The sequence below is a fragment of the Anolis sagrei genome, chromosome X, assembly GCF_037176765.1.
Source record: "Anolis sagrei isolate rAnoSag1 chromosome X, rAnoSag1.mat, whole genome shotgun sequence".
NCBI lineage: Eukaryota > Metazoa > Chordata > Lepidosauria > Squamata > Dactyloidae > Anolis > Anolis sagrei.
The window spans coordinates 797,216-812,730 of NC_090034.1; the positions used below are offsets into that span (position 1 = coordinate 797,216).

Genomic DNA, 15,515 nt, shown 5'->3' on the forward strand with positions numbered 1-15,515 from the left:
GAAGTAAACAAAGCTATTCAGATTTTTGCTATTTCCGATCTTTTTTTCAAGAAAATTTGAGAAATAATTTTAAAATCGAAACGCCATCGCCCTCTATATACGAAACGAGTTTAGAACCATTTTTTTTCTTGATCAACCAAGCCTACTAAATACCCTTTGCAGACATGAATGCATTGCGTTGACCTTTGGCACCCTTAGCTTCTCACTTGCTAGCCAAGCGAGTACTTCTCCGGAGCTTTAATTGCAGACGTTCTTGCCTGCTCATTAATTCATAATCTTCAAGACTATATGACCCCTTATCTTGGTCCAGTTGGACTTGATCACTGTGGGGAGGAAAAGACATCTCCACCTGGCCGTGTGGGAATTCACTCTCGTTATCAGTCTCACTAACATTCTTTTCCCCTGGGAACTGACTTGCTGTTTCTCCTTCAGTAGCCCCACCGTAAGGCCTGTCTGAAGTATGTACAGAAATCTGTATCCCAGTGTTTCTCAACCTGAGGGTCAGGACCCCTGGAGGGGTCGCCAGGAGGTGCCAGAGGGGTCACCAAAGATCATCAGAAAACACAGCATTTTCTGTTGTTCATGGGGGTTCTGTGTGGGAGGTTTGGCCCAATTCTATCGTTGGTGGGGTTCAGAATGCTCTTTGATTGTAGGTGAACTATACATCCCAGCAGCTACAACTCCCAAATGTCAAGTCTATTTTCCCCACACTCCACCAGTGTTCACATTTAGCATACTGAGTATTTGTGCCAAGTTTGGTCCAGATCCATCATTGTTTGAGTCCATTGTGCTCTCTGTAGGTGTAACTTTTTGCTAAAAGCCAAAGTTAATCCACAGAAGTTTGCATGAGAAGAGCTACATTGTACTGACAGCCCCTGCTTGTCAGCTACAAGGCTAAATACCCTTTGCAGACATGAACACATTGCGTTGACCTTTGGCACCCTTGGCTTCTCACTTGCTAGCCAAGCGAGTGCTTCTCCGGAGCCTTAATTGCAGACGTTCTTGTCTGCTCATTAATTCATTATCTTCAAGGCTATATAATAGGGCTGGGCGGTTTCGTTTCGTTAATTCGTAATTCGTTAATAATTCGTTAATTTTTTCAATTACAAAACGATAACGAACCATTCTGGAGCAATTATTTAAAAAAACGAATTTTCAAAAATGTTTTGTAAATGCTTCGTATTTCGATATTGTATTCGTTTCGTTATTGGTTTGAGGTCGTTTCGTTATTATTTCCGCATGTCTGGGCCAGTTTTATGGTTTAATTAGTGAAAAAAAATTATAATATCACACCAACAGTCAACAACAGAGGGAGAGGGAAGCTTCAGAAGGTTTTGGAGGTTTTTTAGCGTATTTCGCGGTCGCGTCCGCCATTAACGAATCGATTTGTTATTGTTTCGGAAATCGATTCGTTAATTTTTTACCATTTACGAAATTTCGTAAATATCGAACTTTTTAAAAGGAAAATTTTGTAATTATTTTAAATATCGAAACAAAAAAAAAACCCCAAATACAAATCAATTTTAGAAACAAATTTTTCCGTTGTTACCCAGGCCTACTAAATACTCGGCTTTGTTGATCTGGTTCGGAAGTTTCTAAAATCGGAATGAATTCATATTTAAATGACTTTTAAAACAATTTCAAGCCATGCTGGAATAGTGTGAGGAGTAATAACGAATTGAAACAATTTACCCATTTTTCGGAATTATTTTCGTATGTCTGGTCAAGGTTTACAATCTCGCAGTTTCCCTTGCCCTCCTGGCGACAAGCCGCGATGCGGAAGGGCGAGGTGGGTGTGGCCACGCCCAGCTCTTCCTGAAGGCCACGCCCCCAGTGGCCATCAAGAAGAGCTGGGCATAGCCACACCCACCTCATTCCCTTGCCCTTTGCAGTCACACAGAGAAGGGAAACTGCAAGATTTTAAAAGTAATCTTGCAGTTTCCCTTCTCTGTGTGACTGCAAAGGGCGATGGATAACAGGGGAATGAGGTGGGCGTGGCTACGCCCAGGTGACTGCAAAGGGCCGATGGATGGCAGCAGAGGGAGGAGGTGGGCGTGGCCACACCCAGCTCTTCTTGACGGTCAGTGGGGGAAACCGCATTGCCGCTTGTCGCCAGGGAAGCCAGGGAAACTGCGAGATTTTAAACTAACGGGGGAGTGCACCTTCCATTAACGAAGTAAACAAAGCTATTCAGATTTTTGCTATTTCCGATCTTTTTTTCAAGAAAATTTGAGAAATAATTTTAAAATCGAAACGCCATCGCCCTCTATATACGAAACGAGTTTAGAACCATTTTTTTTCTTGATCAACCAAGCCTACTAAATACCCTTTGCAGACATGAATGCATTGCGTTGACCTTTGGCACCCTTAGCTTCTCACTTGCTAGCCAAGCGAGTACTTCTCCGGAGCTTTAATTGCAGACGTTCTTGCCTGCTCATTAATTCATAATCTTCAAGACTATATGACCCCTTATCTTGGTCCAGTTGGACTTGATCACTGTGGGGAGGAAAAGACATCTCCACCTGGCCGTGTGGGAATTCACTCTCGTTATCAGTCTCACTAACATTCTTTTCCCCTGGGAACTGACTTGCTGTTTCTCCTTCAGTAGCCCCACCGTAAGGCCTGTCTGAAGTATGTACAGAAATCTGTATCCCAGTGTTTCTCAACCTGAGGGTCAGGACCCCTGGAGGGGTCGCCAGGAGGTGCCAGAGGGGTCACCAAAGATCATCAGAAAACACAGCATTTTCTGTTGTTCATGGGGGTTCTGTGTGGGAGGTTTGGCCCAATTCTATCGTTGGTGGGGTTCAGAATGCTCTTTGATTGTAGGTGAACTATACATCCCAGCAGCTACAACTCCCAAATGTCAAGTCTATTTTCCCCACACTCCACCAGTGTTCACATTTAGCATACTGAGTATTTGTGCCAAGTTTGGTCCAGATCCATCATTGTTTGAGTCCATTGTGCTCTCTGTAGGTGTAACTTTTTGCTAAAAGCCAAAGTTAATCCACAGAAGTTTGCATGAGAAGAGCTACATTGTACTGACAGCCCCTGCTTGTCAGCTACAAGGCTAAATACCCTTTGCAGACATGAACACATTGCGTTGACCTTTGGCACCCTTGGCTTCTCACTTGCTAGCCAAGCGAGTGCTTCTCCGGAGCCTTAATTGCAGACGTTCTTGTCTGCTCATTAATTCATTATCTTCAAGGCTATATAATAGGGCTGGGCGGTTTCGTTTCGTTAATTCGTAATTCGTTAATAATTCGTTAATTTTTTCAATTACAAAACGATAACGAACCATTCTGGAGCAATTATTTAAAAAAACGAATTTTCAAAAATGTTTTGTAAATGCTTCGTATTTCGATATTGTATTCGTTTCGTTATTGGTTTGAGGTCGTTTCGTTATTATTTCCGCATGTCTGGGCCAGTTTTATGGTTTAATTAGTGAAAAAAAATTATAATATCACACCAACAGTCAACAACAGAGGGAGAGGGAAGCTTCAGAAGGTTTTGGAGGTTTTTTAGCGTATTTCGCGGTCGCGTCCGCCATTAACGAATCGATTTGTTATTGTTTCGGAAATCGATTCGTTAATTTTTTACCATTTACGAAATTTCGTAAATATCGAACTTTTTAAAAGGAAAATTTTGTAATTATTTTAAATATCGAAACAAAAAAAAAACCCCAAATACAAATCAATTTTAGAAACAAATTTTTCCGTTGTTACCCAGGCCTACTAAATACTCGGCTTTGTTGATCTGGTTCGGAAGTTTCTAAAATCGGAATGAATTCATATTTAAATGACTTTTAAAACAATTTCAAGCCATGCTGGAATAGTGTGAGGAGTAATAACGAATTGAAACAATTTACCCATTTTTCGGAATTATTTTCGTATGTCTGGTCAAGGTTTACAATCTCGCAGTTTCCCTTGCCCTCCTGGCGACAAGCCGCGATGCGGAAGGGCGAGGTGGGTGTGGCCACGCCCAGCTCTTCCTGAAGGCCACGCCCCCAGTGGCCATCAAGAAGAGCTGGGCATAGCCACACCCACCTCATTCCCTTGCCCTTTGCAGTCACACAGAGAAGGGAAACTGCAAGATTTTAAAAGTAATCTTGCAGTTTCCCTTCTCTGTGTGACTGCAAAGGGCGATGGATAACAGGGGAATGAGGTGGGCGTGGCTACGCCCAGGTGACTGCAAAGGGCCGATGGATGGCAGCAGAGGGAGGAGGTGGGCGTGGCCACACCCAGCTCTTCTTGACGGTCAGTGGGGGAAACCGCATTGCCGCTTGTCGCCAGGGAAGCCAGGGAAACTGCGAGATTTTAAACTAACGGGGGAGTGCACCTTCCATTAACGAAGTAAACAAAGCTATTCAGATTTTTGCTATTTCCGATCTTTTTTTCAAGAAAATTTGAGAAATAATTTTAAAATCGAAACGCCATCGCCCTCTATATACGAAACGAGTTTAGAACCATTTTTTTTCTTGATCAACCAAGCCTACTAAATACCCTTTGCAGACATGAATGCATTGCGTTGACCTTTGGCACCCTTAGCTTCTCACTTGCTAGCCAAGCGAGTACTTCTCCGGAGCTTTAATTGCAGACGTTCTTGCCTGCTCATTAATTCATAATCTTCAAGACTATATGACCCCTTATCTTGGTCCAGTTGGACTTGATCACTGTGGGGAGGAAAAGACATCTCCACCTGGCCGTGTGGGAATTCACTCTCGTTATCAGTCTCACTAACATTCTTTTCCCCTGGGAACTGACTTGCTGTTTCTCCTTCAGTAGCCCCACCGTAAGGCCTGTCTGAAGTATGTACAGAAATCTGTATCCCAGTGTTTCTCAACCTGAGGGTCAGGACCCCTGGAGGGGTCGCCAGGAGGTGCCAGAGGGGTCACCAAAGATCATCAGAAAACACAGCATTTTCTGTTGTTCATGGGGGTTCTGTGTGGGAGGTTTGGCCCAATTCTATCGTTGGTGGGGTTCAGAATGCTCTTTGATTGTAGGTGAACTATACATCCCAGCAGCTACAACTCCCAAATGTCAAGTCTATTTTCCCCACACTCCACCAGTGTTCACATTTAGCATACTGAGTATTTGTGCCAAGTTTGGTCCAGATCCATCATTGTTTGAGTCCATTGTGCTCTCTGTAGGTGTAACTTTTTGCTAAAAGCCAAAGTTAATCCACAGAAGTTTGCATGGGAAGAGCTACATTGGACTGACAGCCCCTGCTTGTCAGCTACAAGGCTAAATACCCTTTGCAGACATGAACACATTGCGTTGACCTTTGGTACCCTTGGTTCTCGCTTGCTAGCCAAGCGAGTGCTTCTCCGGAGCCTTGAAAAACACTGCTGTATCCCATCATCCTCCCCATCATCCGGTAGGAATTCTGGCTCACAGAGCTCAGCTTCAGACTCAGAGTCAAGCTGAGCCACAACATTAACCACCACACCCTCATTACAGTGGCTGAACTCTTTGACAGGTGGTCAGGTCAGAAGCATTACCTTAGACAATGCCAGACAATTTCCAAATCCCGAGTCTCTCGTTGCTTGCCTCCTTCCTCCCAGGTCCTCCGCGACATCCTGAAAGAAGTGCAGGGCAACATGGTGCCACGCAGCATGCTGAAGGAATGGGCGCTCCACACGTTCCCAAACGCCACTGACTACTGGACCTTCCGGAAGATGTTCACCATCCAGCTCGCCCTGATTGGCTTTGCGGAATTCGTCTTCCACTTGAACCGCCTGAATCCTGAGATGCTTCAGATTGCACAGGTAGGTGTTGATTTTACTCTAACGCAACCACAAGCTTTACATGCCAGAAACTTTCTGAAACCATTAAGCATTTGTACCTGAATTAATTCAAGCCTGTTCAATAAACATTCTTGTTCTTTTATTAACTCATACCAGCCTCAGTGTGTGTACCTTTGTGGTCAAAGTATTTCTAAAGTCGGCTTAGTATTTCTAAAGTCAGGATTAATTTAGTTATATGTGTGTTTTCAAATGTGCATCTATGTAATTACAAGATGGAGTCCACTGTGCGTTAGAAATTGCTGTGCAGAGTGTTCATGAGGCTGTGATTAAGTAACCTTGAAGTAATGAGATAATGTATGTTCTGGCTGGGAACAGAAGGGAGTCACCCGTCTCAGCCAGAGTGAAGAGAGATAAGCAGCTGTGCAGAGAGACTTTCGGTTTTCCATTCGTTCCTGTTTGTAGCTTGCTGTGTTAAGATGTGTGTTTGATATACTTAGTAAAACTTAGTTTCTTTTGTAACTGAAAGACTGCAGAGTCCTTATTTTGCATACAGTGTCTGCTGATCTAGCAATCCTTCCGCTGGCAAACGTAAATACTCTGACAAGCTTCACAGTAGCCACTTAGAAACTATAGTGGCACAGTGTGTGTTGTAGAACAAACTCACAATATTACCTCAGCCTGATTATTATCAGAATGGTGGCAGCGGAATTCATTTGAAGAATCATTTTTAATCTCTCAAGTTTAGTCTTTTCCTACCGAGAGATAAGCAGATGTGCAGAGAGACTTTCGGTTTTCCATTCGTTCCTGTTTGTAGCTTGCTGTGTTAAGATGTGTGTTTGATGTACTTAGTAAAACTTAGTTTCTTTTGTAACTGAAAGACTGCAGAGTCCTTATTTTGCATACAGTGTCTGCTGATCTAGCAATCCCTCCGTGGGCAAACGTAAATACTCTGACAAGCTTCACAGTAGCCACTTAGAAACTATAGTGGCACAGTGTGTGTTGTAGAACAAACTCCCAATATTACCTCAGCCTGATTATTATTAGAATGGTGGCAGCAGAAATCATTTTTAATCTCTCAAGTTTAGTCTTTTCCTACCTTTTAAAATACTAAGTGTCTCTCCCCTTCTCTACTCAAAATTCCCCTGATAGTGTTATATTTCAGTGGGATATATTTCAACAACTAATTAAAAGAAAAATTTAAATCTATGCAACTGTTCTCCAACCATTCTCCCGCTTCCTTTTGATGTGTCTGTCCTTTCTTTAAAACTCTCAGGATACTGGCAAGCTGAATGTGGCCTATTTCCGATTCGATATCAACGACGCCACGGGGGACCTGGATGCCAACCGCCCCGTTCCGTTCCGACTCACACCAAACATTTCGGAGTTCCTCACCACCATCGGCGTGTCCGGCCCACTCACCGCCTCGATGATTGCCGTCGCCCGCTGTTTCGCGCAGCCAAACTTCAAGGTAAGCGTGTCGGCAATACTGCAGTGTGACTTCAGGACTGAAACATTAGACCAGGCCTGGGCCAACTTTGGCCTTCTCTCCGGGTGTTTTGGACTTCAACTCCCAAAATTACGAATGGCTGATAGTAATAATATAATAATATATAATAATATAATAAAAATAAAAATATTAAAAATAATATAATATAATAATAGAAAATATAATAATAATTAAAATAATAATAATATTAATAATATAATAGCGGTGTGACTTCAGGACTGAAACGTTAGGCCAGGCTCGCTCCGGGTGTTTTGGACTTCAACTCCCAAAATTCCTAACACCCAATAGGCACCCAATATAATAATATATAATAATATAATAAAAATAAAAAATATTAAAAATAATATAATATAATAATAGAAAATATAATAATAATAATAATAATAATAATAATAGTGGCTCTTAGGAATTATTGTGGGTTCTTACTTAGATTGTCCGCCAAGTGTGGCGTCCTGGCGATGGGTCCATAGGTGACTGTTGAGCCCTATTCTTGACCTACTTGTTCTCCCGCAGTGAGGGCATCGGTTTCCAGGTGGAAGGTGGTCCTGGTTGGGGTTGGCTTGATGCACCTTCCTCTTGGCATATTTCTCCCCCTTACCCTCTATTTGTGACTCTTCAAATTCCGCAGCACTGCTGGTCACAGCTGACCTCCAGCTGGAGCGCTCAAGGGCCAGGGCTTCCCAGTTCTCAGTGTCTATGCCAGAGTTTTTAAGGTTGGCTTTGAGCCCGTCTTTCAATCTCTTTCCCTGCCCACCAACATTCCGTTTTCCATTCTTGAGTTCGGAGTAGAGCAACTGCTTCGGGAGACGGTGGTCGGGCATCCGGATAATGTGGCCGGTCCAGCGGAGTTGATGTTGGAGGATCATCGCTTCAGTGCTGGTAGTCTTTGCTTCTTCCAGCACGCTGACATTTCCCTGCCTGTCTTCCCAAGAGATTTGCAGGATTTTTCCAGAGGCAGCGCTGATGGAATCGTTCCAGGAGTTGCATGTGACGTCTGTAGACAGTCCACATTTCACAGGCATAGAGCAGGGATGGGAGGGGGATAGCTTTATAGACAAGCCCCTTGGTATCCCTACGGATGTCCTGGTCCTCAAACACTCTGTTTCATTCAGAAGAATGCTGCACTCGCAGAGCTCAGGTGGTGTTGTATTTCGGTGTCAATGTTGACTTTGGTGGAGAGGGGGCTGCCAAGAGAGCGGAAATGATCAACATTTCCTAATGTTACACTATTAAGCTGTATTTCTGGCATTGGAGAGGGGTTGGCCAATGACTGCTGGAACAGCACTTTGGTTTTCTCATATAGCAGGGTTGGGAGGACAATAGCTTGATAAACAAGCCCCTTGGTCTCCCTACGGATGTCTCGGTCCTCAAACACTCTCTGCTTCATTGGGAAAAATGCTGCGCTTGCAGAGCTCAGGCGGTGTTGTATTTTGGTGTCAATGTTGACTTTTGTGGCTGCCAAGGGAGCGTAAATTGTCAACATTTTCTAATGTTACCCCATTAGATGTCCAGAACACCTGGAGAGAAGGCCAAAGTTGGTGCAAGTCTGGATTAAATGAAATGTTTTTGTACAACATTTCATTTAATCCTGCTGAACTTTGCCCTCTTGACCATTGCCATAGTCCTTTCCAATCTCAGCAGGGGCCCACATTGTTTACAAACAAATTCAACTCCTTTTTCTATTATTTGGCTTTTTTATTCATGCTTGCAGCTTCCGTTGAGTGCAATCGATGTTTTGGCAACTACTCATTCGAAGGGGGTATCATATGTCTTTAATTGGGGCAGCGGTTATTATATTTTAATGAAATTCTTTGCATTGAAAATGAACAAAATCTGGCTACCAGTATTAAAAAAAACTCTAAAATTAGAACAGCACAACAACAGAGAGGAAATAAACAAGTATATCTAATTGTCTCTCAACAGAAGATTGCTCCAGGCACTGCCAGGTCATCAAATGCTAATCAAGGTGGTCAGTTGAAACATTCCCACCTAGCTCCAGCAGACAAGAGTCCTTTGTCCCACTCTGGTCATTCCACAGATATATAAACCCATTTTCCTAGTTCCAACAGACCTCACTACCTCTGAGGATGCTTGCCATAGATGCAGGCGAAATGTCAGGAGAGAATGCCTCTAGAACATGGCCATATAGCCTGAAAAAAAACCTACTACAACCCAGTGATTCCGGCCGTGAAAGCCTTCGACAATACAAGGTAGTCAGTTGAAACATTCCCACCTAGCTCCAACAGAGAAGAGTCCTTTGTCCCACCCTGGACATTATTCCACAGATATATAAACCTATTTCCCTAATTCCAACAGACCTCACTACCTCTGAGGAAGCTTGCCATAGATGCAGGCGAAAGGTCAGGAGAGAATGCCTCTAGACCAGTGATGGGCAACCTTTTGAGCTTGGTGTGTCACAATTTGCCAAAAACCTGAGCCATTGTTCCATTGCGTCCTAGTCTCCAGGGAAGCAGAAAACAAGCTTGCTCCCTCCTCCTCCCTGTGGCTTCCTCTCAAGTATTTATACCTGGCCCTCATCATGTCTCCTCTCAGCCTTCTCTTCTTCAGGCTAAACATGCCCAGCTCCTTAAGCCGCTCCTCATAGGGCTTGTTCTCCAGACCCTTGATCATTGTAGTCGCCCTCCTCTGGACACATTCCAGCTTACACTCAACATCTCTCTTGAATTGTGGTGCCCAGAATTGGACACAGTGTGATTCCAGGTGTGGTCTAACCAAAGCGGAATAGAGCATGGGGAGCATGACTTCCCTAGATCTAGACACTAGGCTCCTCTTGATGCCTGAGGCCAAAATCCCATTGGCTTTTTTTGCTGCCACATCACATTCCTGGCTCATGTTTAACTTCCTCCCCACGAGGACTCCAAGATCTTTTTCACACGTCCTGCTCTCGAGCCAGGCCTCATCGTCCCTCATTCTGTCTCTTTGCATTTCGGTTTTCCTGCCAAAGTGGAGTCTCTTGCACTTGTCCCTGTTGAACTTCATTTTGTGAGTTTTGGCCCATCATCTCTCTCATCTGTCAAGGACTCCAAGATATTTTCCCCACGCCCTGCTCTCGAGCCAGGCATCATTGTCCCCCATTCTGTCTCTTTGCATTTCGTTTTTCCTGCCTAAGTGGAGTCTCTTGCACTTGTCCCTGTTGAACTTCATTTTCTGAGTTTTGGCCATTCATCTCTCTAATCTGTCAAGGACTCCAAGATCTTTTTCACACGTCCTGCTCTCGAGCCAGGCCTCATCGTCCCCCATTTTGTATCTTTGCATTTCGTTTTTTCTGCCAAAGTGGAGTATCTTGCACTTTTCCCTGTTGAACTTCATTTTGTGAGTTTTGGCCCTTCATCTCTCTAATCTGTCAAGGACTCCAAGATATTTTCCTCACGTCCTGCTCTTGAGCCAGGCCTCTTTGCCTCCCATTCTGTCTCTTTGCATTTCGTTTTTCCTGCCTAAGTGGAGTATGCTGCATGTGTCCCTGTTGAACTTCATTTTGTTAGTCTTGGCCATTCATCTCTCTAATCTGTCAAGGACTCCAAGATATTTTCCCCACATCCTGCTCTCGAGCCAGGCCTCATCGTCCCCCATTCTGTCTCTTTGCATTTCGTTTTTTCTGCCTAAGTGGAGTCTCTTGCATTTATCCCTGTTGGACTTCATTTTGTGAGTTTTGGCCCATCATCTCTCTAATCTGTCAAGATCATTTTGAATCCTGCTCCTGTCCTCTGGAGTCTTGGCTCTCCCTCCCCATTTGGTGTCGTCTGCAAACTTGATGATCATGCCTTCAAACCCTTCATCTAAGTCATTAATGAAGATCCTGAACAGGACCGGGCCCAGGACGGAACCCTGCTTATGGCACTCCACTTGCCACTTCTTTCCAAAATGAAGAGGAAGCCTTGGGGAGAATAAATAAATTGCGGGACTGCGAGAGGGAGGACGCGGGGAGGCCCCACACACGGCGAAACGGGCTCTTTGTTGTCCTCCTCCTCCTCTTCCTCCTCCTCCGCTTCCTTTCTGTGCTTTGCATTATTTTTTTAATATTGCAGGTTAGTAATTACCCTTGATTTGATTTGACGGGTCGTGATGTGCGTGCCCCCTTCCGGCCTTAATCTGAGAGGCCGGACCGCTTGCAGAAAGGGTTTTCAAAAAGGTATAAAACACGCAGAGTTAGAATAACCGTGTTCCGACCATTAAAGCAATTTTAAAAGTGCATTAACGAAGGAAGTGCCGCGCTGGCCAGGTAGGAGAGAAAATGCCGTTTTATTCCAAGGTCTATTTTCAGTGGGAAAATATATTCTGAATTTTATTTAAAAAATTGAATGGTCAAATACTTAGAGCGAGGTCTTAACACGTTTGACTTTGTTTTTGTGCAAATTTGCACTGTATCCCCACATCCATAACTTGTATTCTTTGCCTTGGTTTCCTTTCTCCTCAGTTTGTTTATTGAAATTGCTGTCTGATTGACACCATAACAATAATAGTAATAATAATAATAATAATAATAATAATAATAATAATAGAATCCTAGAGTTGGAAGAGACCTCCTGGGCCATCCAGTCCAACCCCATTCTGCCAACTTCTGCTGCCTCAACGTTCCAGCAAATCATAAGGGAGGGAGGCGGGATGAAGGGAGACAATGCATTCTGGAGTGGATTATGGAGTTTTAATGTCCTTAAAATATCGAGTCCAGGGATCGACCATCATAGAATCATAGAATCATAGAATCGAAGAGTTGGAAGAGACCTCCTGGGCCATCATCCAGTCCAACCCCATTCTGCCAAGAAGCAGGAATATTGCATTCAAATCACCCCTGACAGATGGCCATCCAGCCCCTGTTTCAAAGCTTCCAAAGAAGGAACCTCCACCACACTCCCTCCGGGACAGAGAGTTCCACTGCTGAACGGCTCTAATCTTTATTTATACCCTGCCACCATCTCCCCAACGGGGACTCGGAGCGGCTTACATGAGGCCAAACCCGGTAGTACTATTACAATAACGTAACACAGAAGCAAGAAATAAACATTGCAAATAATAATAATAATAATAATAATAAAGCAAAAAAATAAAATTAAAAGAAAAAATGCAAAATAATACAGAAAAAAAATTAATAGATAAAATAATAAACGTAATAATAAAAATAGAGTGAAATAATAAATGTAATAATAACAAATAAAGCAGCCATAAAATAACATTCTATTAAACACAAGTATGAGACTACTTTTTTAAGCAGGGGTCATCTAATAATAATAATAATAATAATAATAATAATAACAACAAAACTTTATTTATACCCCGCCACCATTTCCCCAAAGGGGACTCGGAGCGGCTAACATGAGGCCGAGCCCAAACAACAAATTACAATAAAATAAGATACAGGTTACAATAAAATAAACAACATAATAAAATACAAAAATATGAATACAATAAACAAAATTAAATAAAAAAACAAAAAACAGTAAACCAAACATAACATAATATTGCTAATCACCTCTCAACAAAAGATTCTCCCAGGCACTGCCAGGACATTATATCAAGGAACATGAAAGGCACTGCAGACTCCTTTAGCCAGAGAAATCAGCCATAGCAGAGCACCTGATGAACTAACCTCACAACAAAAGATTGACCCAGTCACTGCCAGGCCATCAAATGCTAATCAAGGTGGTCAGGTGAAACATTCACACTTAGCTCCAGCAGACAAGAGTCCTTTGTCCCATCCTGATCATTCCACAGATATATAAACCCTTTTTCCTAGTTCCAACAGACCTCACGACCTCTGAGGATGCTGGCCATACATGCAGGCGAAATGTCAGGAGAGAATGCCTCTAGAACATGGCCATATAGCCTGAAAAAACCTACAACAACCCAATATTGCTAATGCTAAACATTCTTTTTTAATATATTGTCGAAGGCTTTCCTGGCCGGAATCACTGGGTTGTTGTAGGTTTTTTTGGCTGTCTGGCCATGTTCCAGAAACATTCTCTCCTGACGTTTCGCCTCCATCTGTGGCAAGCATCCTCAGAGGTTTTGAGGTCTGTTGGAAACCCAACTTTCCTAGTTTCTAACAGACCTCACAACCTCTGAGGATGCCTGCCATAGATGCAGGTGAAACGTCAGGAGAGAATGCTTCTGGAACATGGCCATGCAGCCCAAAAAAGCTACAGCAACCCATTTAAAAAATAACCAGATATTCAAGGTTCCAGGATTCCAGAGGTTCAGGAGACAGGTCAGGACACTGAAAAACCTGGGGGGAAACCAGCAGCATCTACCACCAAAATAAGACAAATGCTTTTCTCCCGAAGATCAGTCCCAAGGCTAGGACCTTGTATCCTTGTATCCAGAAACACCCAGCTGCAACCCATCTCTTGCATACCTCCACCCTTAATTGCTTTCACCCATGAACTCTTACTCACAGAATACTCAACCCTTTGGAATTTAGACTTAGATTAACCCTCCCATCACCATCTGCTAGGCCTATTTATTTATTTAATTATTTGGGGTTCTTTTACCCCGCCCTTCTCACCCCGAAGGGGACTCAGGGCGGCTTACAGAAACAAGGCACAATTCGATGCCTTTAGTACAAACAATCAAGACACAAAATTACACAGTTACACAATTACACAATTACACAATTCATGCATTATATCAGTAAAATCAATAAAAACAATAAAAACCAATACAAACCCAATTCCTCTCTTACAAGGTCAGCAATCGCTAACTCATAGTTCTCATTTTCCATTCCACTTCCTCAATCCTGTTGTTCTTGTTTACCTGATTGTGTTATTTAATTGCCTGGTTGTCCAAAGGCCTGGTCCCATAACCACGTCTTCACCCTCCTCCTGAAGGAGAGGAGGGATGATGATGTCCTGATTTCCCCCGGGAGTGAGTTCCACAGGCGAAGGGCTACCACTGAGAAAGCCCTGCTCCTCGTCCCCACCAGCCTCACTTGTGAGAGTGGTGGGGTCGAGAGCAGGGCCTCCCCAGATGATCTTAGATTTCGGCCTACCACCACCAACCACCATCAACTGCAGATCACAATACATGACAGCTGTGCACTTTCTCCGTTGAACAGATTGGGTCTCTGGATCATACTAAAGATTGATTGTTCTCTCTGTGTGTGTGTCTCTGCTCCCCCTCTCCTCCGCATCCCGCCTTCCTCGCAGGTGGACGGCATCCTGAAGACGGTTTTGCGAGACGAAATCATCGCCTGGCACAAGAAGACCCAGGAGGACACCTCCTCCCCGCTCTCGGCGGCCGGGCAGCCGGAGAACATGGACAGCCAGCAGCTGGTGTCGCTGGTCCAGAAAGCGGTGACGGCCATCATGACGCGGCTGCACAACCTGGCGCAGTTCGAAGGCGGCGAGAGCAAGGTCAACACGCTGGTGGCGGCCGCCAACAGCCTGGACAACCTCTGCCGCATGGACCCCGCCTGGCACCCCTGGCTCTAGCGAGCGGGAGGGAACCGGCCGGACTTTGCCCCCATCTCCCCTCCGCCTCCACCCGCCTCCATCCCACCTTCTCCGACCTTCCGTTCAGTGTTCTCGTGTTTACAATCATACCACGGATGTTCCCGTGACGCCTTTCCCGTTGTTTTGCATGCTTCAAGGCGCGAGGAATATTGAGAATATTTTTTCTACGAGAAGGGAGAATTCCGATGAGATTTCTCCAGGTCGTCTGACGTGAACTCTTTTTCTTTTCTTTTTTTTTTAAATGTGAAGCTATTATTATTATTGTTAATTTTTTTTAATGCAAAATGTGTTTCCTTCATGGATTTCCTTTCAAGTGGTACAAATTCTGATGAAATAACATTTTTTAATCCGCTCGGAAACAGATTCAAAGTGGACTTGCATACAAAATTGTATATAAAACTGTATACAAAATTGTATGCAACTGTATACAAAATTGTATGCAACTGTATGCAAAATTGTATGCAAAACTGTATACAAAATTGTATGCAACTGTATACAAAATTGTATATAAAACTGTATGCAAAATTGTATGCAAAGTTGTATACAAAATTGTGTGCAACTGTATGCAAAATTGTATATAAAACTGTATACAAAATTGTATGCAAAACTGTATACAAAATTGTATGCAAAATTGTATATAAAACCGTATGCAAAATTGTATACAAAATCATTTTTGCCCCTCGTTGGAAGCTACCGATCAAATTTGTCCTTGTTTTATTTGACCAGAACAAGAAAAAGTTGTGTACTTATTTTTTTTGGGGGGGGGGGGGTCTTTTTTGTAGCCTTGTTTAGTGAAAAG

General features: G+C 43.4%; 1 protein-coding gene across 1 annotated transcript in view; it reads left to right on the top strand.

The window, feature by feature from the left end:
* Positions 1–15,154, top strand: part of LOC132780040 (transformation/transcription domain-associated protein) — a 232,772-nt gene extending 217,618 nt beyond the window's left edge. Inside the window, exons 70-72 of the mRNA XM_067460867.1 lie at positions 5,561–5,764; positions 7,017–7,211; positions 14,411–15,154. Coding sequence (XP_067316968.1) covers positions 5,561–5,764; positions 7,017–7,211; positions 14,411–14,695 — 684 coding nt within the window. The 3' untranslated portion in view covers positions 14,696–15,154. The remainder of the gene's footprint in view (positions 1–5,560; positions 5,765–7,016; positions 7,212–14,410) is intronic.
* Positions 15,155–15,515: the final 361 nt, after the last annotated feature.